A 25,421-nucleotide genomic window follows, 5' to 3' on the forward strand; every position below is an offset into this window, starting at 1 on the left:
CCCCGGGTCAGAGCTCTGGGAGCGGAAATTCCTGCGCTGGAGAGAAGGAGCGGGTGCGGATCCGAGAAGCCGAACTTGGCCATGGAGCCAGTAGCGACCTGGACCCCCGGGAAGGTGGCGGCTTGGCTGAGAGGTGGGTGGGGCTGGGGCAGTCGGGCTTGAGGGGTAGTGGGACGGGGAGAGGAAAAGGACAAAGGACCTGCCGAGTTTGTCAGTTGGTTAGTCAGTCAACAAGTATTTACAGAGTGTCTGCCGTGAACCTGGCAGAAGGATAATGGAGATGACCCCGGGGGGCGCCCCCCCGGAGGACCCAGAGGGGGACTCCCATCCCCCCAGAAGCCCAAGAAGCCTCCAGGGTGGCAATGGGAGGCAGTGGTTGTGTAATGAACACAGACGGTGTCTCCCCAGCTGCCCGCCCCCACTGTATCTCCTTCGTCTTCCCTCTGCCCCAGGGCGCAGTGGGCTGTTATTAAACCCATTTTTCAGAAGCCAAAAAATACACAGTGAACCAGGAAGTGATTTGCTGAGGCTTTGGAATAGGGCCGGTGGGGTGACTTTTCCCTACCCCCACCCCGAAACTCCCAGTGAGAGCAGAAGCCCCCGCCTGACTGGAGGGTCGGCACTGCCCCTCCCTAGGCCTCCACGGGGGATGAGCCCAGTTAGGTGGGAAAGGTTTCAGAAGTGAAGACCTTCTGACATGCAGCTGGGAGCCAGGAGGTGAGTCAGGACACTCCTGCTACAGGGAGGAGCCAGAGTGGAGGGGCGGCCGGAGTCCACTGAGGGCAGGCTCAGGGTGACCAGCCCCGGTAAAAGCAGGGATTCAGGGCTGGCGTCAGACTCCCAGACTGAGTTCCAGGCCCAGCCCCTCCACTCACCAGTTCTGTGACCACAAGTCTCAGTTTCCCTATCCATAAAATGGGAAAGGCAAATCTGATCTCATGAAGTGAACCAAATAAGACAATCATGTCGAGGGCCTGGCACGTGCAGTTCAACGCCAGGGTCTGTTGGGAGGGAGGCAGCACAGCACATTTGCTGTGTGCACGGCAAGGGAGGTGCTCGAGGGCCCAGAGCCACGGAGTAACAGGTTCATGAACTCCTGGTCAAGTGCTCTTAATGTCACACAGGGAATGAGGGAGAGCTATTGATCACAAAAGACCCTGGCTTGGAATGGCAGGGGTTCCTTCAAAGATTGAGAAAGCTGACTGTTAACCTCTATTTGTATGTTTTTCCACCTGTAAAATGAGGATAACAGTATCTCTGCTTTCTAGATTCAGTGAGGATTAAATGTGTTAATATGTATAAAGCCCTTAAATTTTTCCTAACACATAGTAAGCATTCACTAGATTTTTTTCTTACTTGTGAGTGTCTACCTTGTAAGAGGCCTGGGCTGGAATTAGAGATGAACACTTGTTTAAGGCCCAGTCCTTGAAGAGCTCGTGATCAAGTAGGAGAGGTTAGTGCTTTGATGCAGGGGTTTATGGAGGTGCAAGGGGCAGTGAGAGCAGCAGAGGCTCCCATCCCAGCCTGGGGAGTTGTGGAAGGCTTCCTGGAAGGAGTAAGATGAAAAAGGACGTGAAGGAGCTGGAAGAGCAGTCCAGGCAGAAGAAAGAGCACATGTGAGGACCCTGAGGCAAGAGAGCATTCCAAGAGCTGCAGGGAGTTAGCCCTCTGGATCTGAAGTGTTGAGTTTGAGGGCCTGTGCGCCAAGAGATGACTGGAGAGGCAGGTGGTGGCCGGATCATACAGGGCCTTGGGGATCACGGTAAAGAGTCTGGCAATAATAATACGGGGGCTGTTACTGACTGTCTACCATGAACCAAGGCAACTGGCCAAGTGCTTGACATGTGTCGTGTCATTTAATACACATGATTAGAAGGTAGGTGTCTTTATTTTCCCCATTTTATAGGTGAGGAAACTGAGGTACGGAGTAATTAAGTTACTTGCTCAATCGCTGTCACTCAGGTCTCCCTGACTCCAAAGCCCCATCAAGCATGACTTGAGCAGCATCAGAACACTTGGAGGATTTGTTAGAATGCAAATTGCTGGGCCCTGCCCCTGAGTTCTGATTCAGCAGATGTGAGAATTCGTTTGTTTGTTTTTGTTTTTTTGGCCATGCCGTGTGGCTTGCGGGATCTTCGTTCCCTGACCAGGGATTGAGCCCGGGCCATGGCAGTGAAAGCCCAGAATCCTAACCATAGTCACCATGCTGTACCTTACATCCCCAAAACTGACTTATAAATAGAAGCTTGTACCTTTGGACCACCTTCACCCATTTCCCCTACCCCCTCATCCCCTGCCTCTGGCAATCATCAATCTGTTCTCTGTTTCTATGAGTTTGGGTGTTTGGGATTCCACATGTAAGTGAGATAATACAGTATTTGTCTTTCTCTGTCTGATTTATTTCACTTAGCATAATGCCCTCAAGGTCCATCCATGTTGCTGCAAATGGCAAGATTTCCTTCTTTATGGCTGAATAATATTCCCGTGTGTGTGTGTGTGTGTGTGTGTGTGTGTGTGTGTGTGTGTGTGTGTGACAGTTTCTTTATCCATTCATCTGTCAATGGACACTTAGGTTGTTTCCATGTTTTGGCTATTTTTCTTTTTTTTTTTTTTTTGGCCATGCCACGTGGCTTGTGGGATCTTCGTTCCCCGACCAGGAATTGAACCCGGGCCACAGCTGTGAAAGCACTGAGTCCTAACCACTGGACCACCAGGGAATTCCCAGAATTTGTATTTCTAACAAGTTTTCCAGTGAGGCTGCGGCTGTTGGTCTGGGGACCATCCTTTGAGAACCACTGCCCTATATGACCCTACTTCTCAACTCAGTAGGCTTATCTGTGAAATGGGCAGGGCAGAACACTGCCTAGGTCTCAGGGTCATTAGGAGAAGGACTTTTGCACTGACCAGAAAGGCCTTGACACCCCCTGGCTCCCCCATGCTGACCCTCGTTCTTCCACCAGGCCTCGATGATTCCCTGCAGGACTATCACTTTGAGGACTGGGAGCTGCCTGGCAAGTACCTGCTCCAGCTCTGCCCCCGAAGCCTGGAAGCTCTAACTGTGTGGCCTCTGGGCCACCAGGAGCTCATCCTGGAAGGGGTGGAACAGCTCCGGGCCCTGGTGAGTGAATGGCGGCCACACTGGCTGCAGCTTCCACCCACCGTGGGGGTGCTGATGGGGGGCTGGCCGCTGCCAGGAATTAACCTGCCACTCTGTGGTACAGAGCTCCGGGCTACAGTCAGAGAACCTGCGGAGCCTGACAGAGGGGCTGCTGGAGGGAATCCGGGCATTCCAGAGCTTAGTCCAAGGTCGCTTGGGGGGCTGTGCTGAGCCTCCTGCAGATGTCCTCACCGCGGCCATGGAGCTGGTGCATGCGGCCCATTCCCTCCTCTTCTGGCTCAACAGGTACTTCGGTCTCCTCCTAGGGTCTGAGTAACTGGTGAGGGGACCCTTCTCATCCTTGGCTTCCTCTGGGACCTGGGAGAGTAAAATAGAGCTTTGCTCTTGTTCAGATATAGTGGAACCGGGCAAAGAGGTTAACTGGTCTTTGTAGGGGCACTGGGTTGCCTGGGTTCCCACCCCACCTCCAGCTTGTAATCATGACAGTCTCATCAACAGCATTATATAAAGAGCTCTCTACCCCCTTCACTGGCCGCTGCTTGTCCCATAGGTCCCAGCTCTAATGTCACCTCCTCAGAGAAGCCTTTCCTGTTACACACTCTCAGAGCTCCCTACACTTCACAGCAGTAGAAGTTAAATCATTATTGATGTAATTAGATGTTTAATATCTGTCTCCCCAGTGCCTAGAACAGGGCCTGGCATTTATTAGGCACTTGACTAAGGTCTTTAGATGTATCAGTCATCTCCTTTACCCCAAATCAAAACCCATCAGAGTCTCAGATGCATAGCCGGCACAGGGTGGTTCAGTGACTTGACTGTTAAGCTCAGTTCCCTAACCACTGCTCCATCCTTCCCTCTGCCAGGTACCTCTTCTCCCACTTAAATGACTTCTCATCCTGCCAGGAGATTGGGGAATTGTGCGGGGAGCTGGGCCAGGCCTTGCAGGAGGTAGGAGAACCAGAGGCCAGGCTTGGCCCAGGCTGTAGAGACCAAGTCAGGCTAGAGCTTTTTATAACTTGTGAATCAGCACAGGATCAGGTGTGAGAGCAGGAAGAGGCGAGGGCAGAAAGAGAGGAGGCCCGGCCACTGGGTAGGGGGTGATGGGGGCATGGGAGCTCCTAACTGGCGAGGGCAGCACAGGACGTTTGAGTCTCAGGAGGGGGTGGAGCGGGGGAGGGCATGTGTGGTGACTTCTGGGGGCCTGGCGTCAGGGGGATGAGATCTTGGGGCGAAAGCTCTAAGGCCATGTAGTTCTGGGAAGGGGGCCAGGGTACGGGACGCCGGGAGGGACTGCAGGGAATCCCCCTGCCCTCAGGCGAAGGCAGTGTGCCCTGCTCAGGGCAGGCCCCTGCTCTCTCACTCTGCTTCCAGGACTGCCCAGCGGCTGAGAAGGAGAGCAAAGTCCTGAGGATTGTGAGTCTGGGGGGTGAGTGGGGTGTGGGGATGGGGTGGGACGGGGCTCAGGCTAGACATCCTGCTCTCCATCCGCCAGAGCAGCCACGTGGCCGGGATCTGCCACAACATCCTGAGCTGCAGCCCAGAGGAGCTGCTGGAGCAGAAGGCCGTGCTACAGTACGTGCCGCTGGACCATCCTTCGGTGAGCCCTGACCTCTCAACTCTCACCCCTGACCCCTCGGCAGCCTTGTCTGGGCCCTGAAATCTGGTTCTAGGATCCCACAGAATCCTATACTGTCACAGCTGAAAGGCCCTGTTTTTTTTTTCTTTTTTGGCCGAACCACGTGGCATGTGGGATCTTAGTTCCCCCACCAGGGATCAAACTTGCACCCCCTGCAGTGCAAGCGTAGAATCTTAACCACTGGACTTCCAGGGAACTTTTGTACAGATGTTAAAGGCCCAGAGGACTTCCCTGGGGTCTCACCGTCATTCAGCCCCTTCTCTGGTCCTGAGGGGCTGCAGCTGGTGTGGTCTCAGGTGACACATCCCAGCCCTGGGACACGGACCTAGGGGAGAGGGGAGACGACGTGAACTTTTTTGCTTTAATCTTTGACCAGTTGGGAAAACCAGAGGCCCCAGCCCTGCCCTGTCCCGCTCCTGTCCCTGAGGTATGAGATTCTTCAGGAAAGTTGCTGAGAATCTTATACCTCAGAAGTCTGCAACCTGCTCCCCTCAGCCCTTAGGGGAGGAGGCAGAGCCCAGAGAGGTGCAGCGGTGAGCCCAAAGTCACATAGCAAGTCGAGCAGTGCCAAGCTGAGGCCAGCTCTCTCCCCCATTCCACTCACCTGTCCTGGTGCCTAGCAGGGGTCCTGGCCCGGCGGTCCCCACACCCTTAGTGACTGCAGCCTCTGCCCTGCAGGGCCTGGAGATCCACACCACCAGCAACTGCCTGCACTTTGTGTCTCGAGTGGGCACCCAGGTGAGACCCCTACACCCTTCTTGGCCGCCCACCCCCGTGGCCCTCCAACCTGCCAGCCAAGCCAGCTTCCAGCCCCATGAGGGTGCACCCTCTGAATCCCATCCCCCACCAGGTCCCCATTGATTCCCGGCTGCAGATCCTGCCTGGAGACGAGATTGTCCAGATCAATGAGCAGGTGGTGGTGAGTGAGGGGAGGGGCGTGGTGGGAGGAAGGGGGTCCTGAGTAGAACCCAGGTCGGTGGGTGGGGAGGTTCCCTTGGGGAGACCAGGGCTGTGGGAGCTGCCTTCCATGAGGCCAGCCAGCTCACACAGGTCAGAGGGGCTCGTGGAGGCTTCCTGGAGGAGGATGAGCTGAGGCTGAGCGGGAGGCTGAGAGAGTGCTGTGAGGCCAAGGCTGTCGGGTTGCTTCAGAGCCTCCTGCCCAGTTCAGTCCTGCCCAGCATCCCTGCCCTGCCCTCTGCCCTGTCCCCCAGGTGGGCTGGCCCCATAAAAACGTGGTGAGGGAGCTGCTCCGGGAGCCAGACGGGGTCAGCTTAGTGCTGAAGAAGGTCCTGGCGCCGGAGATACCCTCACAGGTACCTGCCGCCCTCCCCTGCCCCCAGTCTGCTTTCAGACCCCTGTCTGTCGCCAGCTCCATCACCTGTTTCTGATTATTCCTCAGACCCCTCCTCAGGCCTTGGGCCCCCCACGCCCAGTGAGCCCATTGCTGGCTCCGGCCCTGCCGTCTCCCAGGTAACAGGCTCGGGCCCCAGGTAGGTCTTGGCCCCGGGTAGGTCTTGGCGGGTGGGCCATGGCTCACCTCATCTCTCCCTGATCTCTCCAGGGCCCCATCGGAAGACGTCTTCGCCTTCGACCTGACTTCAAACCCAAGTCCCGGACCCAGCCCTGCTGCCTGGACAGGTAATTTCAAAGCCCCACCAGTCGGCAGATGCCCCAGACAAGGCATGTGGGCTGCCTGACCCTGGACTCTTACACCCCCACCCTACCACTGGGCCCGGATCTGAGCTCAGGGACCCTCCCTCTCTCTCCTGCCTCCCTGACAGCCTCAACCTCCCTTGACCCGGAGCCCCTGCCCGGCCCCCATGCACCCTCAGCCACACTCCTAGCTGGGGTAGCAGATGCTCCAGAGCCCCCAGAACACCCTGACAAGGTAAGCTCTGGGGCTCAGCAAGGAGGGGTGTGTGGCTTTGGACCCATACGCTTCTCTAACCTCCTGTGGTTCTTTCAGAGTCCTGTCCCTGGTCGCAAGAAATCAAAAGGTATGAAATGCACCTGACGGGGTGGGGGGTGATGCCCTGATATGAGGAGCTCTTACGAGGTCTTTACAGTGCTGGGCAAGACCACCACCCCCAACACACACTTCACGCACAGCCTCTCCTGGAAACAGCTGTTTCTGGGGTCACACAGACCTATGCTCCCAGCCTGGGCCTCTCGCCAGCTCTGTGACTTTGGGCAAACAGCTCGTCCTCTGATCTTCAGCTTCCCTGTCTCTAAAATGGGAAGAGTCATCCCCACCTCGGAAGTGACACGTGTAACATTCTGAGCCCAGAGCATGGGTTCAGAAATACCAGCTGGGGGTGCTTGTGGGGGGCAAGGGAGCAGGTTGGGGGTCCGGGACACCCCGCCAGCCCCTCACTGACCGGCCGCGCTGTGCTGCTGCAGGCGTGGCGACGCAGCTGAGCCGCCGGCAGGTGTCCTGCCGGGAGCTGGGCCGGCCTGACTGTGATGGCTGGCTCCTGCTCCGCAAGGTGCCCGGGGGCTTCATGGGCCCACGCTGGCGCCGCTGCTGGTTTGTGCTCAAGGGACACACGCTCTACTGGTACCGCCAGCCCCAGGTGAGACCCCATACACACACACAGGTAAGCAAGTGAGTCACCTCAGGGCCTCGGCTCTTGTCCCTCCTTCACGGTCCACTCGCATCTGTGGTCACAGGTGGGCCCCAGTGTTCCTATGTGTAAAATGGGGACACTCTTCAGAGAGAACTGAACAGACGTGTGTATAAAAGCGGTCTGGAAAAGGTATCAAAGGCCGGGTAGAATCTCTTTGATTCCACCCGCCTTTCCTTCCTCTTCTGTTAATCTGTTCATCCTAGTTATGGGCCGTTCAATCAATTGTTTATTCATTCAACTAACATTCAAGGTGCCTACTACATACCCAGCTCTGGGCTGGGCCCTGGGACACAGGGAAGAATTGGACCGTTTCCGTTACTCAGGCTGGTGGGGAGAGGGATGAATACGCACTCAGGGACAATATGGGAACACATACTATGATGGCAGAAGAGCCAGGTGTGGGTGGGAACCCAGCAAAGGTGGCCAGTCCACCTGAAGAGTGGTGAAGGCTTCCTGAAAAATCAGTGCCTGAGGGTTAGTCAGATGGAAGGGAGACAGAAAACCAGGCAGGGAGAGGAGCATTTGCAAAGCAGCTTTGTCTGTGTCTGTGATGGAGCAAATGCATGAGGGGGCTCCTCTTCCTTGGCTGTTTCTCTGGATATCTTTGGCTCCCCTTGCCAGGCTCAGAGGCACCCCTTGGTCACACCTCCTGACCCCACCCCAGCTTCCTGCCCTGAGTTCTGGGCACTGAGAGATGAGCAGTTAGAGAGCCCAGGAAATGCCCTCTCCCCTCCCCCGCCCTCAGGAGCCTGACTGGGCCTTGAGGGTATTGGGGCTTCAAGCTGACCCTCACACTATGATCTCCCCAGGATGAGAAGGCTGAGGGCCTCATCAATGTCTCCAGGTACAGTCTGGAAAGTGGACAAGATCAGAAGAAAAAATAGTTAAGTCCTGAGGTGTGACAGGCTGGGGGTGGGGAGAGAAAGGGAGAGGTAGGTGACAGGAGGGGCGGGGGGAGGCAGCAGGTAGCTGGGATGCCCAGTCCAGCCTCTCTGCGTCCTGGATGGGCACCCCCCGCTGAGCGAGGCCCCTCTGCTCCCTGGCAGTGTGTTCCAGCTCACCCATAACATGTACAAACCCTTCATCTTCGCTGCTGATACCCTGACGGACCTGAGCATGTGAGTGCCACCCCCTTGACCTCCACAGCTTGCACGGGAGTGCTCGGGCGCCTGGGCTCAGGAGCCTGGATTCAGAGCCCAGCTCTCTGATAGGGCTCATCAAGACACTCACTCCTCTAAGCCTCAGTTTCATCTTCTCTAAAATGGACTAGTAAGAATTCCTATCTCTCAGAGTTGCTCTGAGGATTAAATTAGAAGATGATTTAGGTGAAAGCCCCTGGCATACAGTAAGTGGAAACTCCCTGAGACCCATTTGCCCCTCCACAGGTGGGTGCGCCATCTCATTACCTGCATTTCCAAGTACCGGTCTCCAGGCCGCGCCCCCTTGCCCCGAGAGGAAGGTGGGTGCCTCACAGGGCTGGGTCTCCCCTGAGCCTCTGCCTTCCCTGGGATGGGGGCTGGGAGCTCAGTTCCCCCGAGCCCACCCCCTGGCCTGCCCAAACCCTGTGAAGCTGAATGGGTTCCCCAGCCACTCTTGCCCACCCCAGACTGCTACAGTGAGACGGAAGCAGAAGACCCCGACGATGAGGCTGGATCCTGCTCAGCCTCGGTGAGTGGGAGCTGACGGGGGGTGAAGAGCAGGGCGTGGAACTCAGACTGATACCCTCCTCTCCTTCCACCCTGCCCCCAGCCCAGCCCGGCCCAAGCTGGGAGTTCGCTCCACGGAGACACATCACCTGCGGCCGCCCTCACGCAGGGCAGCCCACGGACCTCCTTCAGCCCTCCGACAGGTGCTGAGCCAAGCGGCAGGTGGGGTGGGGGGATGGGAGCCGAGACGGAGGGCTGGGGGCGGGGGCGGGCACACGCTCACCCTGCTCCCCCTCCCACAGACAGCAGCGAAGGGGCCCTGGAAGGAATGGTACGGGGGCTGAGGCTGGGTGGCGTGTCCCTCCTGGGCAGGCTGCAGCCCCTCACTCACGAGCAGTGGCGGAGCTCTTTCATGCGGCGCAACCGAGACCCCCAGCTCAATGAGCGAGTGCACCGCGTGCGGGCGCTGCAGAGCACGCTCAAGGTCAGCGGGCGCAGGGCACCCTTCGGGGCTGGGCTCGGGGCTTTCGGCTCGGTTCCTGGTCCTCAGCCCTGGGCTCTGCTGTGGACCGGGCCGAGTTCTAGGTTCCTGGAGCCAGGCTCTCGATTTGAGGATGGGGGCTGGACCGGGCCAGGTGCTGGGTTCTAGGCCACTGGACTCCAGAGCTAGCTCTGGACTCAGGCTCTGCCCGCTCCCCGGGTGATCATGGCCCTAACCCCTACACCTCTTCCAGGCAAAGATGCAGGAGCTGCAGGCCCTGGAGGAGGTGCTAGGCGACCCCGAGCTCACTGGGGAGAAATTCCGCAGGTGGAAGGAGCAGAACCAGGAGCTCTACTCAGAGGGCCTGGGGGCCTGCGGAGTGGAGCGGGCAGAGGACAGCTCCCAAGCCCCGAACTCTGACTCCAGGGAACCGTCTTCCCACCCCCCACCCTCTCAGCCTGAGGAGCACTCCTGTCTCCGCCCCCTGACCCCAGAGAGTGACCTCTGACCTCCTGACTTCTAACTCTGGCCAGTACCCTAGTTCCTGATCTCTGGCCTTGAGGACCACCTCTGACACATCTAGGATAGAGCATCCCTGCATTCTGTTCCAGTTTGGAAGTAGTGCTTTGTCCATGTTCTGTCCCAAGCTGACTGCCTCTGCCTGAGCTGCTGCCATTTCTGCTCCTCCCTCCCCTGGAGTGGGGTGAAGTGAAGTGAGCTTTGTGCCAAGGAAGGAGCAAGAGACGGGGCCGAAAGAACTCTCTCCTACCCTGTGCTCTGTGGGGTCACAGACCTGCCCCCTCCGCCCCACGGCACTTCGTTCCCCAAGCCAGTCTGTATGGGTGTTCTTCACTTTACCCAGGAGACACTTTTCAACTAAATAAAGTCAGTTTCTTTAACAGAAATCTACATGTGCCTTTGACTTCTGTATTAGAATCTGGAATCTGCTTCCCAGAGGGGACTGGGATGAAAAGATGTCGGGGGAGGGGGGGGTGAGCGCTTTTGGTAACTAGCCCACACTGTGGCCCACCAGGCTGGGCTCTGTACCTGAAGCCCCATGCCTACCAGGGTGGTGGGTACTTCTACCCATGCCCATCTCTCCCCAGCCCTTCAGAGACCGGAGTGCTCTCCTGCCCCATCTCCAGGGGCGAAAGGTGAAAAACAGAGACCAGCCTTTCACTCTACAGCTGGGGAAACGTACCTCGCCTAGAAAGGCGGCCGGGTGGGCAGCCCTGGAGACTGGAGTGGTGGGATGGGGTAGCTGGTGGGCAGGGTTGCAGGCTGAGGTCTGCTAGGAGGAGGACCACAGAACAAAACACCTTTCTCCTCTTCTCTCCTTAGCCCAGTCTCACCTTCAGCTCCTGGACGCAGAGCAGGGACCCGCCCCTGTGTCTCCGTCCAGGCTGCACAGGAGACCTGACCTGCTCTCATCAGCCTCTGACCTCTGACCCCACCCAGCCCCTTGGTGTCCGTGGCCTCCTCTGTGGCATATCAAGGGGAGTCAGTGGGAAGAGCTTCTCTTGGTATGAGAATTCCTTGGTGGAATGCGGACAGGTGGAAGTCACAGAGGCCTCTATGATATCACCACGAAGGGGGGCAGGACAGCTTGGAATGAAGTTTCTTTGAGGAGTGGGAGGGACACTGAGCAACTATGGCGGATAACCAGAGGACCTGGTGGCAGCACTGGCCCGACACCACCTATATCAAGCCTTTGAACCACATGGTAGGTGGTACCTGCCTGGCTGCATTGCCCAAGCTGGGCATCCTGGGGCGGGACGAGGCACTGGAGGACCATACTGGGTCCGGAGGGGCAGTGGCTGCACTGATGGGCCCTCTCCTCACCCTTGCAGAGGGCCGCTCACGAGCCCTACCTCCGGCCAGAGGAGCAAGTGCTCATCAACCGCCGAGATATCACTAGCAGTAAGGTAAGGCCGAGGCCGGGCCTGCAGCCTGTCGGGGGGCCTGCAGCAATCCTCACCCCCACAGTGACCCTTGTGCAGCTGTGTCTACGGGGCAACCGGCCCCCAGAATACCTCTGCCCCTTCTGCCTTCTAAATGTCCCAGCTGTGATCCCTGCAGTGACCCCCCCCCCCCAGGGTATGTTAGTAACCACCCGGCTGTGCACCTACAGGAGCCCCTATATAATGACAACCACTCGCCAGCAGAGACCCCAAAAGAGTCTCCCTTACAATGACCCCAACAAAGACCACCCAGCAGTGACCCGCTTTTGTGGCCATTTAGGTAGTGACCTCTACATTGAGGCCCCCATTCCATGATCCCCTCTCAGGCAACTTCTTTCCCAAGAGTGGCCCCCAAGGGTCCCTATTCACTGAGAGCAAACTTCCAGGCAGAGGCCTCCTACGGTGACACCTGCCTGAAGGAAGGTCCCCTGCCCTCTCCCAGGATGCCTGGGACATGCAGGAGTTCATCATTCGCATGTATGTCAAGGAGCTGCTCCGACACCCGGCCTTCCAGCTGCTGCTGGCCGTGCTGCTGGTGGTCAACGCCATCACCATCGCTCTCCGCACCAACTCCGTTCTTGGCCAGGTGGGACTCCAGCCTGACCTCTGACCCCACTGATCTAACAGGGGCCTGGGCAAGTCACTTCCCTCTCTGGGCCTCAGGCTCCTCATCTGTTCATGATGGTTGGATTGGATGCTCTTCAAGGGCCTGTCAGTGCTGACTTTCCTAAAGATCAAGGAAGACTTTGTGGTGGGGGGGACCCAGCTTTGAGAAATGCATTGGATTTGCAGAGGAAGGACAAGAGAAAAATGGTGTGAGCAGAGGCAGGCAAATGGGTGCCTTGTGGGGAAGGGTATCCCATTTTAATCAGTAGCCGCTAAGTGAGAAACACTCTGTACCAGATACTGCACTCAGTGCCAGGTATGGACACAACAGACCCAGTTCTGTCTCAGATAGACACAGACATATCATTCCAAATGCCTGGGTGTCACAGAGTATGTGGAAGCTCAAAGGAGGCATTGACCCTAATCTGGGGGTCAGGGAAGGCTTCCTGGAGAAAGGGACATTTAAGCAGAGAGCAAAGAATGAATAGGAGTTGGCCAGGCAGAGAGAGGTGGAGAAGAGTGTTTTGGGCAGAACAAACAGCATGGAAGTGAGTTCTGTGTGTCCAACTTGAAGTTTGCTATGGCTTGGGTCTTACCCTTGATGTTTTAATTTCTTACGAGGAGTCTACCACATACATGAATTGTGCTATTGAAAATCAATACTTTTAAAATGTCCAGTGTGGTGACTGATGAGTTCAGAGAGGTGGTCAGCAGCCAGATCACACAGGGTCTTTAAGTTTTGTTAAAGAGGATGGGTTTTATCCTATGTCATTGGAAAGCCAATGTTTATTTTATTTTATTTTACTTTACTTTTATTTTTTTAATTGAAGTATAGTTGATTTACAATGTTGAGTTAATTTCTGCTGTATAGCAAAGTGATTCAATTATACATATGTATATACATTCTTTTTTAATATTCTTTTCCATTGTGGTTTATCATAGGATATTGACTGTGGTTTATCATAGGATATTGTATAGTTCCTTGTGCTATACAGTAGGACTTGTTGTTTATCCAGGAAAGCCAGGGTTTAAAGTATGGCAACATGAGAGTGACTGGCATCTAGGTGGATGGCTGCTGAAGCTCAAGGAATGGATGAGGTTGCCTGGGAGAGAGTGTTGAGTGAGAAGAGGACCAAGACAGAGCTCTGAGGAGAGCCTCCAAGTAGAGGGCAGAAAATAGAGGAGGAGATGCCAAAGGATGCTGAGGAGGAGTGGCCAGAGGAGTGGGAGGAACCCCAGGAGAGCGCATTACCAAGGGAGCAGGCAGAGGGTCAGATGTGGCCAGGAGACAGGGCAAGGAAAGGACTCTGAAGCATCCCTTGTTTAGCTCTTGTGACCTTGACAAGAGCTGCCTCTGATGTAGTGGAGGCAGAAACCCAATTGCCAAGGTTTGCAGAATGCGTGGACTACAGGGCAGATCAAAACCCGTCAATGGCTCATGAAATGAGTTCAGAGTGTAGATGGCAGCATTTTGAAGTAGAATGAAAAAGAATGAAGTAGAAATTGTAGTGGGGGAGAGGGAGGGAGGGGAGAGGGAGAGAAGGCATTATGGTGTAAAACGTAAAATATATTTCTTTGAGTCCCAGTCAAAAATGCTAAAAACCCTGATATAGGATATGTGCCCATGAAGGTCAAATCCTAGAGACTTGTGAATGCCAGACTGGTTTTGAATCTCACCCTGCAGGCCATAGGGGGCCATGGAAGCTTTGTGGGTGGAGAAGGCAACTCTGATTTAGCCACAGATGTTCATGACTTGGAGAAGGCAGGGGGACTGTTTAGGAAGCTCTTTCAATAAATAGTAAGGAGAGCCTATTGCCACCAGTGGCCAGTGGGGTAGAGCTGAAGGGAAAGATGAAGGGAAAGAAAGCCCTTCCTTGTTGTAGGCAGACGTCCCTGGCCCATGATGCCCTTTGGGAATTTGGAACAGGCTGGAAGCCCATAAACTTTAGCTCCCATCTGAGTTTCAGAAGCTCTGCCCAGAGAATTCCCTGGTGGTCCAGTGGTTAGGACTCCACGCTTCCACTGCAGGGGGCCTGGGTTCGATCCCTGGTCGGGGAACTAAGATCCCGCATGCTGCGTGGTGTGGCCAAAAAAAAAAAAAAAAAAGAAGAAACTCTGCCCAGACTCGCATTGGCTGGTGCATGGGGTTGGTGGCAAGGTGTGGGGAGCAAGAGGCTCGAAGCACTGAGTCTGTGGGCCATGGAGGTGAGGAAAGGGAGGAGTCCAGGTGACTTTGGTAGCTGCCAGGGTGGAGTCGGGGGCTGGGAGCTGTTCACGTCCCAAACTATAGCAGAGTCACAGCTTAACAGGAGATTGCGTGAACATGAGTTGGGTTTTAAACAGAATTCAAAGTCATGGATCCATCCATCAATCCATCCACCCAGGGAACATGTCTTGGACCCGTGAGTAGGGGGATACCCAGGAGTTTGGTCAGGCCTGGCTGGGGGGATTTGGGAGCTGGAGCAGCAGGAGTGGTTGGGACACTCAGAGAAGCAAGGATGGGGCTCAGTGTCCTCCATCTCAAGGGCCAGGTCTTTTCCTCCCAATCCTGGAGTCTGTTCTGCCTTTCTCCACCTCCCTTTTCCTACTCTAGAGGTTAAGAACAAGGGTTTGTAGTCAGACAACAGTCTTTATCATTAACTGTCTGACCTTGGGCACCTCTCTGAGGTTCCCATCAAGTGCAAGATGGAAATAAAACCTACTTCATAGGACGATGGTGATGGTAACATGAAATAATACATTTGTGGCCTTAGCATGGTGCCTGGCACATACATGGAAGGGGTGCTCTAAACGGAGCTACAAAGATGCTGAGGATGAAGAGCCATAAGAATCTGGGCTTCCCCTCCCCTGCAGACATGCTCTCTCCCTGGTCTTGCCACCCCCCTACTCACCTCTCTGCCCTTCCTTTTCTCTATCTTCCATGTAGAAACACTATGAGTTGTTCTCTACCATAGATGACATTGTGCTGACTATCCTTATCTGTGAACTTCTCCTCGGCTGGTTAAATGGCTTCTGGATTTTCTGGAAGGTGAGATCCTGGGCCCTCCCTGCCATCACATCTATTCCTCCTTAGGGACAGCACCCCACCCCATCCCCATCCCCATCCCTGTGCACCTGGCCCTGCAAGGTGCACAGGGGGAGGGGGGTGTGTGCATGTGTGTGCATGCGTGCTCATGCAGAAGGAGAAACTACTTCTGAGATGTCTGTGATGTGGCAGAAGGTAATTTGTACTAGAAGTGCAGCCTTCCGGGGTTCCAATTCCTGACCCAGCCTTCCCTAGTTCTGCGATCTTGGGAAAACCTTGATTTCCTTATCGGAGAAATACAGTTGAGAGTATCCACCTTAATTTACAGGGTTCAAGAGCAGGGGTCTGCAAAGATTTTCTGTAAAGGGTGTTGACCTGAAGAATAAAACAGTCAGTTATTTTACCAGCAAAAAAGGGTTTGTTTGGGAATAGCAGAGGAATCGCAAATCAGGACTAGCAAACTACAGCAAAAGCCATAGGCTAGTCCAACAAACAATTGCGAGGAACATTATTTTATAGAGAAAAAGGAGGAAGTTGGGAAGGGTTGTTTTGAACCAAAATCTACTGGAGAAAAGTGAGAGTTCAGGGTGATGATGGTCTCTCATTGGCTGAGTTGCTGGAATAGTCGATTTCTTGCAGGAGATGCAATGTTCATCTTTTCCTGTTGGGGCCAGTAATTGATAATTCTTTCCCCTTCGGGATTTTTCTGTTTAAGTCTGTAATTGACAATTCATCCTGTAATTGACATCTAGTGATACTGTGTGAGAGCTCCCCCTTTTGGCCTCCCAATTCCATTGTAGTGAGGTTTCCCTTTATTAATTTTCACAAGGGTCAGATAAATATTTTAAGCTTTGTGGGCCATACAGTCTCTGTTGCAAACACTCACTTCTGCTGTGAGAGCACAAAAGCAGCCATAGACAGTACATAGACAAATGAGCATGGCTATGTTCCAAATCAATTTTATTTGTGAATACTAAAATTTGAACTTTATGTAATTTTCACATGTCACAAAACATTATTCTTCTTTTGATTTCCCCCCTAACCATTTAAAAATATAAAAACCATTCTAAACCTGAGGGTCTTTAAAAAGAGGGGCTGCTGGTCAATTTGGCCCTTGGGCTATAGTTTGCCTACCCCTATTCTGGAGGGTATCAAAAAGCTGTCTGGGTGGGAACAGATCTTAACATTACATAAAATGAGACAAAGACTCAAATTCTTTGTTTAAATAGGACTTCTAGAGTCAAGGGATTTCTGGAGTCAAGGGATTTATCTTGCCTTTGGGCATGTGCAAGAAGAGGCTTTAAAAAAGAACACATCAGATTTTTATACCTTTCATAAAAAGGAATCATCATTTAAATACCATTACCAGGAAAACCAATTAGAATTACAAGCTTTCCAGGGGTTAGAGATGTCACTTCATAGAACACAGAATGTAGAACCTAGAACAATATTTCTGAAGTCCAGATGTCTTTTTGTTTTTCTTTTTTTATAAATTTATTTATTTATTTATTTATTTTTGGCTGTGTTGGGTCTTCATTGCTGCACATGGGCTTTCTCTAGTTGTGGCGAGCAGGGGCTACTCTTCTTTGCGGTGCACAGGCTTCTCATTGCGGTGGCTCCTCTTGCTGTGGGCTCTAGAGCACAAGCTCAGTAGTTGTGGTGCACAGGCTTCGTTGCTCCGTGGCATGTGGGATCTTCCCGGACCAGGGCTCGAACCCGTGTCCCCTGCATTGGCAGGCGGATTCTTAACCACTGTGCCACCAAGTAAGCCCCAGATGTCTTAAAGACTGCTTTGTGAAAACAACACTTGGGAAGATGTTTATTAACAGAAAATAGAATAGGGTGGTGCATATTTACATGTCTCCATGCTGGAGAGGAGAATAGGTACCATGCTTTTTGTGAACATTTCAATGCACCACTTTTTCAGAACTAGCTCTAGGTTACAGGCAGACATCTGTTGCATAAGACAGAACATTTCTTCCTTCCTGTAGACCTGAGATTTCTTTTGTTACCGGCCAGGGTTCTTGGCCTCCTTAATTAACAGAAATTGATCAGAGGCCAGACAAGAAATTCAGGCAAGGCTTTATTGGGGCCCCTGCTGCAGCAGGGGGGAGAGAGAACAAGTAACAAGTTCCCTTGCTCACTCGCTCCCGAGGGGGGATGAGCTTGTCCCTTGTGTGGGGTGAGGGTAGAGGATTGTCCTGGGGTCGGACTGGAGGGGTGGCTTGGGTGGTCTGCCCACCCCTTTGGTGATGTTGTGTGCAGGGGGCATGCACAGTACCCTGCTTTTGCTCCCAACCCCCTGCCTTTGCTCCCTGCTCTTCAGAAGTGGCATTTGGGCCTTTTGTATCTTTTTGTCCATAATTTGCCCCAGCTGCTCATGCGGGCAGTTATTTTTAGTCCCTTATAGTTTCTTTGTATTTTGTTGCTCGAGGAGATGTGTATCAGGTGCAAGCACTGCAGCCAAGGGTCCCAGGTCCCAGCCTGTCTCACTTTTAGCAGCAGTTAGGAAGGCCTGCACTTTCAAGGGGCCTGCACTTTCAAAGCTAAGCTCCAGTGTTTCATTAGCACAAGAGAACTGGAGCAAGCCTGAGAATCTTCTGTTCTTCCAAGCCACTCTGCTTGTCCTCTCAAGGACAAGATTTCTCAACCTCGGCACTGTTAACATGTTGCCTGGATAATTCTTTGTTGTCGGGGGACTGTCCTGTGCATTGTAGAATGTTTAGCAGCATTCCTGGCCTCTACGCATTAGATGCTATTAGCACCTTCCTACCTGTGACAATCAAGGATGTCCCCAGACATTGCCAGATGTCCTCTGGAAGGCAAAACCACCCTCCAGAACTAATCGCTGAGAACTAATGTCCCAAACCCTAACCTTCATCTGGGGCCAGCCTCCCAGGGCCAAAAGCCAGGGCTTGTTAGAGGCCCTCTGCTGTCTCCTTCCCTACCCCCAACCCCTCCCCTGGTCCCAGCATACAAGGACTGCTCCCTGTTGAATGGGTAGATGGAAAGGGAGAATGCAGGGGAGGGAGGAAAGTCTGCAAGTTAATATCTCAAATATTACCCAGGCACGTGGGGATCCCCAAAGTTTTGCCCCCAGTGCCCCCTTTTCTATGGCCCTCGTGTGGCTTCTCCCTCTCCTTCTTACCTCCAAAGCCTATTAATTACTATTTCACCACCTAAATATTTCTCAGATTTCTTGCTGCCTCTGCATCTCTGCTATCCCTGTTCTAGCTCTTACTTTGTCTTCTCTCACCAGGATGTTGCTATGGCTTCCTGTGTACCCCACCTGCCATCAAAGTAATTTTCCGAAGGCCCAAGACAAAGTACCCTTAAACTCCTCCAGTGGCTCCCTATTGTTTATAGGATCAGGTCTAAATGCCTCACTGTGATTAAGGCCTTCCGTGATGTGGCTCTTGCTTGCTTTTGCAGCCTCATCACTCCTGGCCTTACCCTTGGGTATTCCAGCTACATCAGGCTGCTTGTAGTGGCATTCCCCAACACACACTTTCAAGTGCATGCATGCACACACACATACACACACACACACACACACACACACACTGCTGTTTCTCACCTCATGCCCATGCTGACCCCTAGTCTATAAAATCTCTTTGCCACTTACTTGCTTTCCTCCTACTTACAGCTTAAGACTCATGCAGATGTCTTCTCTTCCAGGAAGTCTTCCTGTCTCTCCCAGGCTAGGTTAGTTGTTGCTCTGTCTCCCTAATGCTTTGTACTCACCTCTCACCTGGAGTTAAAATTTACTGTCTATCCACCTCCCTCAAAATAGTCTGTGAGCCGAGCAGGGCAGAAATTCTATATCTTCAGGATCTGACTTGAGGTGTGGCATATAGTAGGAGCTTAATACTGAATGGATAGAGGGATGGATCTGTAGACAGGCAGACTTGTGTCTCCCTGTGTATGTTTAGGCACTGACACTTCGAATGTGAAACACCAGGAGGGCTTGTGTTTATTGGACTGCCTAATAAATTTAAGAACTTTTTCTCCATTAAAAATCATTTTCTTTTTGAGTACTTAATGCAGCTACATATTGGTCAAAACTGTATTGAGAGACTGTCATATAGAATGAAGTAAGTCAGAAAGAGAAAAACAAATATCATATATTAACACATATATGTGGAATCTAGAAAAATGGTGTAAATGAACTTATTTGCAAAGCAGAAATAGAGACACGGACGTAGAGAGCAAATGAATGGATACCAAGGGGGGAAGGGGGGGTGGGATGGATTGGGAGATTGGGATTGACATGTATACACTACTGTGTATAAAACAGATAACTAATGAGAACAGACTGTATAGCACAGGGAACTCTACTCGGTGCTCTGTGGTGACCTAAATGGGAAGGAAATCCAAGGAAGAGGGGATATATGTGTACCTGTGGCTGATTCACTTTGCTGTACAGCAGAAACCAACACAATACTGTAAAGCAACTATACTACAATTAAAAAAAAAAAAAAGACTATTGAAAGGCACACACAGAATTCTTGTTGCCACTCCTGACCCTTCATCCCTTCCCCTCATCCCCACCCTCTTCAGATAATCTTCGTTATTTATAATCTCTTGTTTATCCTCCTAGTGTTTATTTTGCAATCATAAGCAAATATGTACATATTTTTAGTCTTCCCTTTCCTAACAGTAGCATACTGTAAACACTGTTCTGCACTTTCCTTTTTGTCACTTAATGGATCTTTCTATATCAGTACATGGAGACCTTTCTCATTATCCTGTACTCCACTGAATGAATGTGCAATAGTTTATTCAACCAGTGTCCCAATTGCTGAACACTGGTTATTTTCAGCCTTCTACGAATGTCATTTTGTACTTGTACTAGAGTTTGTGTGGGTCGGATTTCGAGAAGTGGGATCACTGGTCAAAGGTAAATGAGGATTGTTTATTAGAGCAAATTCTCCTCTGTAGTGGTTGTGCTCGAATTTGTCATACACATGAGCTTCCTTCCTCCATCCCCATTCTAAAAGAGTTTGCGCCATATTGGACAAAGGGCTTGCAAAATGTGCCTTTCTTCTACAGTGAGAGTTAGTTCACCTCTGACCTGGCTATTGAAGCACTGTTCCTTAATGTTTTCATCAGTATTTATTTTCATTTTATTATTGATTGTAGTGTGTGTCACACAAAGCTGGAGCATCCAAACACTCTCAGGTCACCTAACTGCAGGGCAAGGCCATTGTCAGCAGCGCACTAGCCAAGGTGGGCGCTCAGCTTAGGAACTGGCTGTGTATGTGTGAGAGACTCCACTGTGTGCTTCAGACACTGCGCTTGGCTATTGACATGTGTATGAGACAGCGAGCGCATGCACGTTTTGTGGCATGTTTGGGGCGACAGCAGGATGAGTAACAGCAGTGGATGGCAGATGACTGGCCCTGCTTCGAGAGGACCACTGAGTCCCCCATCCTTGGGGTGTAGGGAGGGCAGACCCAGGATGAACCCATGGGCTGGGCCTGACAGACCCTGCTGGGGCTGGCCCACCCCCCAGGACGGCTGGAACATCCTCAACTTCCTTATCATCTTTATCTTGCTCCTGGGGTTCTTCGTCAATGAACTCAGTGCCATCTCTATCACCTACACCCTCAGGTAAGCTGGGAACTCTGAGAAAAGAAGGGACCTGTCTGGACCCTGGGAAAGAGAGGAAGGGGTTGTTACCAGGTGGGGATCAGCTCTGCCTTTCTGGGCAGGTGGGGGGACAGTGAGGAGGAGGGGTCTGGGAAGGGCCGAGGGGCACCCCTGAGAGGCTCTGCCACAGGGCACTTCGTCTGGTGCACGTGTGCATGTCAGTGGAGCCCCTGGCCCGGATCATCCGTGTCATCCTGCAGTCAGTGCCCGACATGGCCAACATCGTGGCCCTCATCCTCTTCTTCATGCTGGTCAGTGCCCTCCCCTGCCCCCGGCTACTCCCCTTCCCTGAACAGGGCCCTAGGTCCCTGGGGATACAGGGTGTCTGGAGAAGAGGAGAGGCTATGGGCCTGAAGCCCTGTGACTCCCCTGACAGCTCATTTGCATGTCCTGTCCCCAAGGCCCTCGGGTGAAGTCCGGGCGGGTCTCTGGTCTCTTTGGCAGGTGTTCTCAGTATTTGGGGTCACTCTCTTTGGTGCGTTCGTGCCCATGCATTTCCAGAACATGCAGGTTGCCCTGTATACCCTCTTCATCTGCATCACCCAGGATGGCTGGGTGGACATCTATGGTGACTTTCAGTGAGTGCCCATGGGGCTTCCAGGGGAGGGGGGGGGCCCAGTCCAGGTGAGCTAGGCAGGGAGGGGCTGGGCTCCCAGGGGCAACAAACTGACTGGGGAGGGAGATGGGCTCTTGGGTGGGAGTGCGGCTCCAGGGCTTGGGATGAGGATGGCACAGGAGGAGGGGGATGCCTGGGGCTTTAAACTGGAGAAAAGCAGACTCCCTGGAGCTGAGGCCTCTGGGTTTGCAGTCTACTTGAAGCGTCATCCCAATGAAACTCCACCCATTCAAGGTCCCACTGCAAGCTATTCATGGAGATTTCTCCCATTATGCTCAGCAGCTGGGCAACTAGGCCTTGGGCAAGGGAGCAGGTCTGTGGTTGCACCTAGGGTTCCAAGGCAGCCTCCCAGCCCACACTGGAGCCCACCAAACTGCCTGGACTCCTGAGAGCTTAGGGTCTCATTTATTCATTCTGAAACCCACTGCCCAAGGTCATTATTGGCCACAGATGGTTCCCTGGGTTCTGTTCTTTACCTCTTTCCCATTAAGCCTAAACCCTATTTGTTTCCAGTCCACTCCAGCGAGTGGGTCCCCCTGACTGATTTTCTTTTTATCTCCTTCGTGTGAGAGTAGAAGCCCAGTTGGTAAAGGGGCTTCTGCACTCATTACCCATTATGATGCAGGCAGTGGAAAAATCATGGAGTGTGCAATAAAGGTGGCCTGGGGTTTTGAGTCTGCTCCACTGCACTAGCCGTGCAGCCGTCTGAGCCTCAGTTTCCTCATCTGTCAACTGGGGATTATAATACATTATTAACCGTGTCATGGATTGCTGTGAGAATTAGTAGAGACTGGCACTGTGTACACACACATGCACACACATGCATAGCAAGAGAGAGAAAACTATTATTTGGGAAAATATTTTATGGGAGATTTACAATAGGTATTAACAGTGGGTGGGATTTTTTTCCTGTATATTTTCCTTCTGATCTTTCTATAATGAGCTTGAATTACTTTTTATAATAAGAACGACTTGACTAAAGAATATAGCCAATAGATTAAACTTGATAATGCTGACGTACAAATCCCCACCTTGCAGGGCTGGCTTGAGGACCGCCCACTGTCTGGCAGTACAGCTGGTGCTCAGTAAAAAGCAGCTGCGGGGACAATTAGGAGTAAGGCATTAGATCTCCACAACAGCAGTGAGGCAGCAGAAGTCCCAGTGGGCCTTGAGATAATTTCCCCATCTCATAGACGAGGAAACTGAGGCCCAAAGGGCCAGGGAGGTGATAGGGCCCCTGACTGCCATCTCCAGGATGGAGACAAGGGAGTACGCAGTGGAGATTGGGGGCGCCATCTACTTTGCCATCTTCATCACCGTCGGTGCCTTCATTGGCATCAACCTGTTGGTCGTCGTGGTGACCACCAATCTGGAGCAAATGATGAAGGCAGGCGAACAGGGGCAACAGCGTCAAATAGCCTTCAGTGAGGTGAGTGAGATGGGGAGGGCAGGGGGGGAGGGGCAGAGTGTATATGAGTGCTGAATTGAGCATGTGTGTTTGTGTGCGCGCGCACACTCGGGGGCCTGAAGAAAGCCAAGCCTGAGACATGGAGGCAGCATTGCCCACCGCCAGCTCACCAACGGGGGCTTCTGAGGGGTGTGGGGTTCCTAGGTGTCTTGTTCTATGGCAACTAAAACCTAAGCAGCTGAGTGACCTTAGGGCGTTTAACCAATCTAAGCCTCAATTTCTTCTCCTGTAAAATGGAAATAATAATAGTACTTCATAGGGCTATTATGATAATTTCATGGGTAAACGAACAGTACTTGGCACATACTAAGAACTCAATAAAGATTAGCTATAGTGTTATTCGTTCAGGGGTAGAGCTTCCGAAAGGCTGGGGAGTGTAGGGTGGAGTATTGCCTAAAGTGTTGAGGACTGTGGGCTGTGACTTGAGAGTAGATAGGGTTTCAGAAGTTTGCTGGGTAGGATTTATCAGGAGTGAAATGGTGGGGGAAGCACTAAGTTTTGAAAAGGGGTGAGAATTTCCAAAAAGGTGAGGGATGGGCTCGTGCGTTTCAAGTTGAGCTCCCACAGCAAAGGAGAGAGTCTAAGATTGGTGAGAGCTGAAACGAGGGGCATTAGAACCCCGGTGTCCTGAGACTCATCTTCCCTGAAGCCAAGCAGGAAGGGGCAAGGGGAGGGGGTGCCGGCTGAGCCGCCCTTCCCTCTCCATTTCCCCCTCCCCAGACAGGCAACGAGGAGGGAAATGGGAATAACGAGCTGCCGCTGGTGCACTGCGTGGTCGCCCGTTTGGAGACATCTGGCGTCCCCCAGGAGCCGTTTATGGGGGGCCTCCCGACGAACCTCTCAGAAGACACATTCGACAACTTTTGCTTGGTGCTCGAGGCAATACAGGAGAACCTGACGCAGTACAAGGAGATCCGAGATGAGCTCAACACGTAGGGCGGGTACTGGGGGTACCCTCGAGTCTCGTGAGTCAGGGCTGAGTGGAGCCTCAGATTCTTCTGGCCTCACGCCCTCACCGTTTTATAATGCGGACCCTGGGGCCCAGAGAGGTTAAGTGAATTGCCCAGGTTTCCCCAGCCTGTCGGTGAGGGAACTGGAATCCAGACCTCCCGGTTCCTCGCATCTCACAAGAGCCTCGAGCCTCGGCCTCTCTCAGAGTAAAGGGGGAGGGCGAAGGGGGCTGGACACCAGGGAAGAGATGGGAGGGCAGCCTTCCAACCCTCACCCTCGGAACGCACCACCCCTCCGCCCTCAGGATAGTGGACGAAGTACGCTCCATCCGCTTCAACCAGGAGCAGGAGGAGGAGCTGATGCAGAGGCACTTGTCGTGGAGCCTGTCGAGGGCGAGCGGGTCCTCCACAGCCATCCGTGAGATGACTTGTCAGCAAGACTTGATCACTGCGCTCGTCAACAGGGAAAAGGTGAAGCTTCCCTCTCCTACCCAATCGGTACTCACCTCGCCACCCCACCCAGCTCAGCCTCAACCCCATTAGTCAAGGTCTCTGTCTGTTCCAAGATCTAGTCCGCCCCCTAGACTCCCAAGCACCCCAGCAGTCACCGCCAATCTGGTCAGGCTCCAACTTTTCCTTCTCCGGGAGGCCCCGCCCCTCCCATAGGGCTCCACCCACTGAGCCATCTCGGTCTTCAGCGCTGTCAAACCTACCCTTTCTTAGTGAGACTTGAGCGGTTCAGTTCCTGCTTAGTGGCAGATACTCAGGCCCACTGGGGGCATAGGACCCCCAGGTCCTGTCTAGGGTGCATAAGAGGAGCAGCCTCCTGAGGGAGGAAGATTCTATGGAGAAAAAGTCACACTCCCACATTATTTAGTTTCTTTCTGCTTCCCACACCATCAGACTGGGAGCCTTGTGAATGTCCACGCCCTGAGCTCCCACGGTCGGAGAGCAGACTCGGCAGGCTAGAGTTAGACGTGAAGGACTTCCTGCCAGGCCTGGATGAACAGCTGTTGAGCTGAAGGAGGGGAGTAAGGGGGTGTCTGCCATGTCAGGGTGGGGGCATTGACAAGAAGACCTCTTGGTTTGCAGGTTCAGGAATCCAACACAAATGTACTCCTTAACAAACACAAGTCCAGCCGCTGAGAGGGCAGGACGGGAGCCAACGGGCATGAGCACACACACCCAGCCACTGCATCTTCTGCATCACTAGCATGACTTGGCACACCCTGGCCTGAACCCATCCTCTCCCTTACACCCGGGCAGATGCCTGGGGATGGAAGGGGGCGGCATCTCTAGGGCTTGTGCCTGTGAGCCCCAGGTCCAGAGGAGCCGGGATGGAGAAGGATGCTGGATGAGAGTGGGAGCCCTGCCACAAGGATGAGCACAGAAGGGGGTGCTGGCCAAGGCAGCCAGGATTTGCCCTAAGGACGGGCATCCCTGGTATCCTGCTAGACCAGAACTAGATGGAGTCTAAGTGGGCCCAAGCACCAAGAGAAGAAAGGTGAGGCCAGTGGGGCCAGGTATCTGTATCAACAATAAACTTTTGTGTTGGGATCAATGTGTCTGACTGGTGGATCTCCAAACCCTTGGGGCAGCCTTGCCCCTCAAAAGCCTGTTTGTCCAATGGGAGAG

At 53.1% G+C, this 25,421-nt stretch overlaps 2 protein-coding genes across 2 annotated transcripts; both read left to right on the forward strand.

Moving 5' to 3' along the window:
• Nucleotides 1–47: 47 nt before the first annotated feature.
• CNKSR1 (connector enhancer of kinase suppressor of Ras 1) lies at nucleotides 48–10,392 on the forward strand. The gene is made up of 21 exons (XM_057541872.1): nucleotides 48–133; nucleotides 2,961–3,118; nucleotides 3,222–3,403; nucleotides 3,982–4,066; nucleotides 4,490–4,531; nucleotides 4,611–4,715; nucleotides 5,433–5,492; nucleotides 5,605–5,673; nucleotides 5,966–6,067; nucleotides 6,154–6,224; nucleotides 6,316–6,392; nucleotides 6,536–6,642; nucleotides 6,721–6,751; nucleotides 7,155–7,327; nucleotides 8,191–8,264; nucleotides 8,428–8,499; nucleotides 8,767–8,840; nucleotides 8,988–9,049; nucleotides 9,131–9,230; nucleotides 9,330–9,511; nucleotides 9,762–10,392. The coding sequence occupies exons 1-21, from the start codon at nucleotides 82–84 to the stop codon at nucleotides 10,014–10,016; spliced, it is 2,133 nt and encodes a 710-aa protein (XP_057397855.1). The 5' UTR covers nucleotides 48–81; the 3' UTR covers nucleotides 10,017–10,392.
• A 767-nt stretch (nucleotides 10,393–11,159) lies between these two features.
• On the forward strand, nucleotides 11,160–24,932 carry CATSPER4 (cation channel sperm associated 4). Its single transcript, XM_007178667.2, has 11 exons — nucleotides 11,160–11,231; nucleotides 11,359–11,433; nucleotides 11,912–12,055; nucleotides 15,002–15,103; nucleotides 20,616–20,713; nucleotides 20,883–21,003; nucleotides 21,197–21,330; nucleotides 22,623–22,797; nucleotides 23,557–23,768; nucleotides 24,092–24,257; nucleotides 24,879–24,932. The coding sequence occupies exons 1-11, from the start codon at nucleotides 11,160–11,162 to the stop codon at nucleotides 24,930–24,932; spliced, it is 1,353 nt and encodes a 450-aa protein (XP_007178729.2).
• The last annotated feature ends 489 nt before the right edge of the window (nucleotides 24,933–25,421 follow it).

The sequence above is a fragment of the Balaenoptera acutorostrata genome, chromosome 1 (assembly GCF_949987535.1).
Source record: "Balaenoptera acutorostrata chromosome 1, mBalAcu1.1, whole genome shotgun sequence".
Classification (NCBI taxonomy): Eukaryota; Metazoa; Chordata; class Mammalia; order Artiodactyla; family Balaenopteridae; genus Balaenoptera; species Balaenoptera acutorostrata.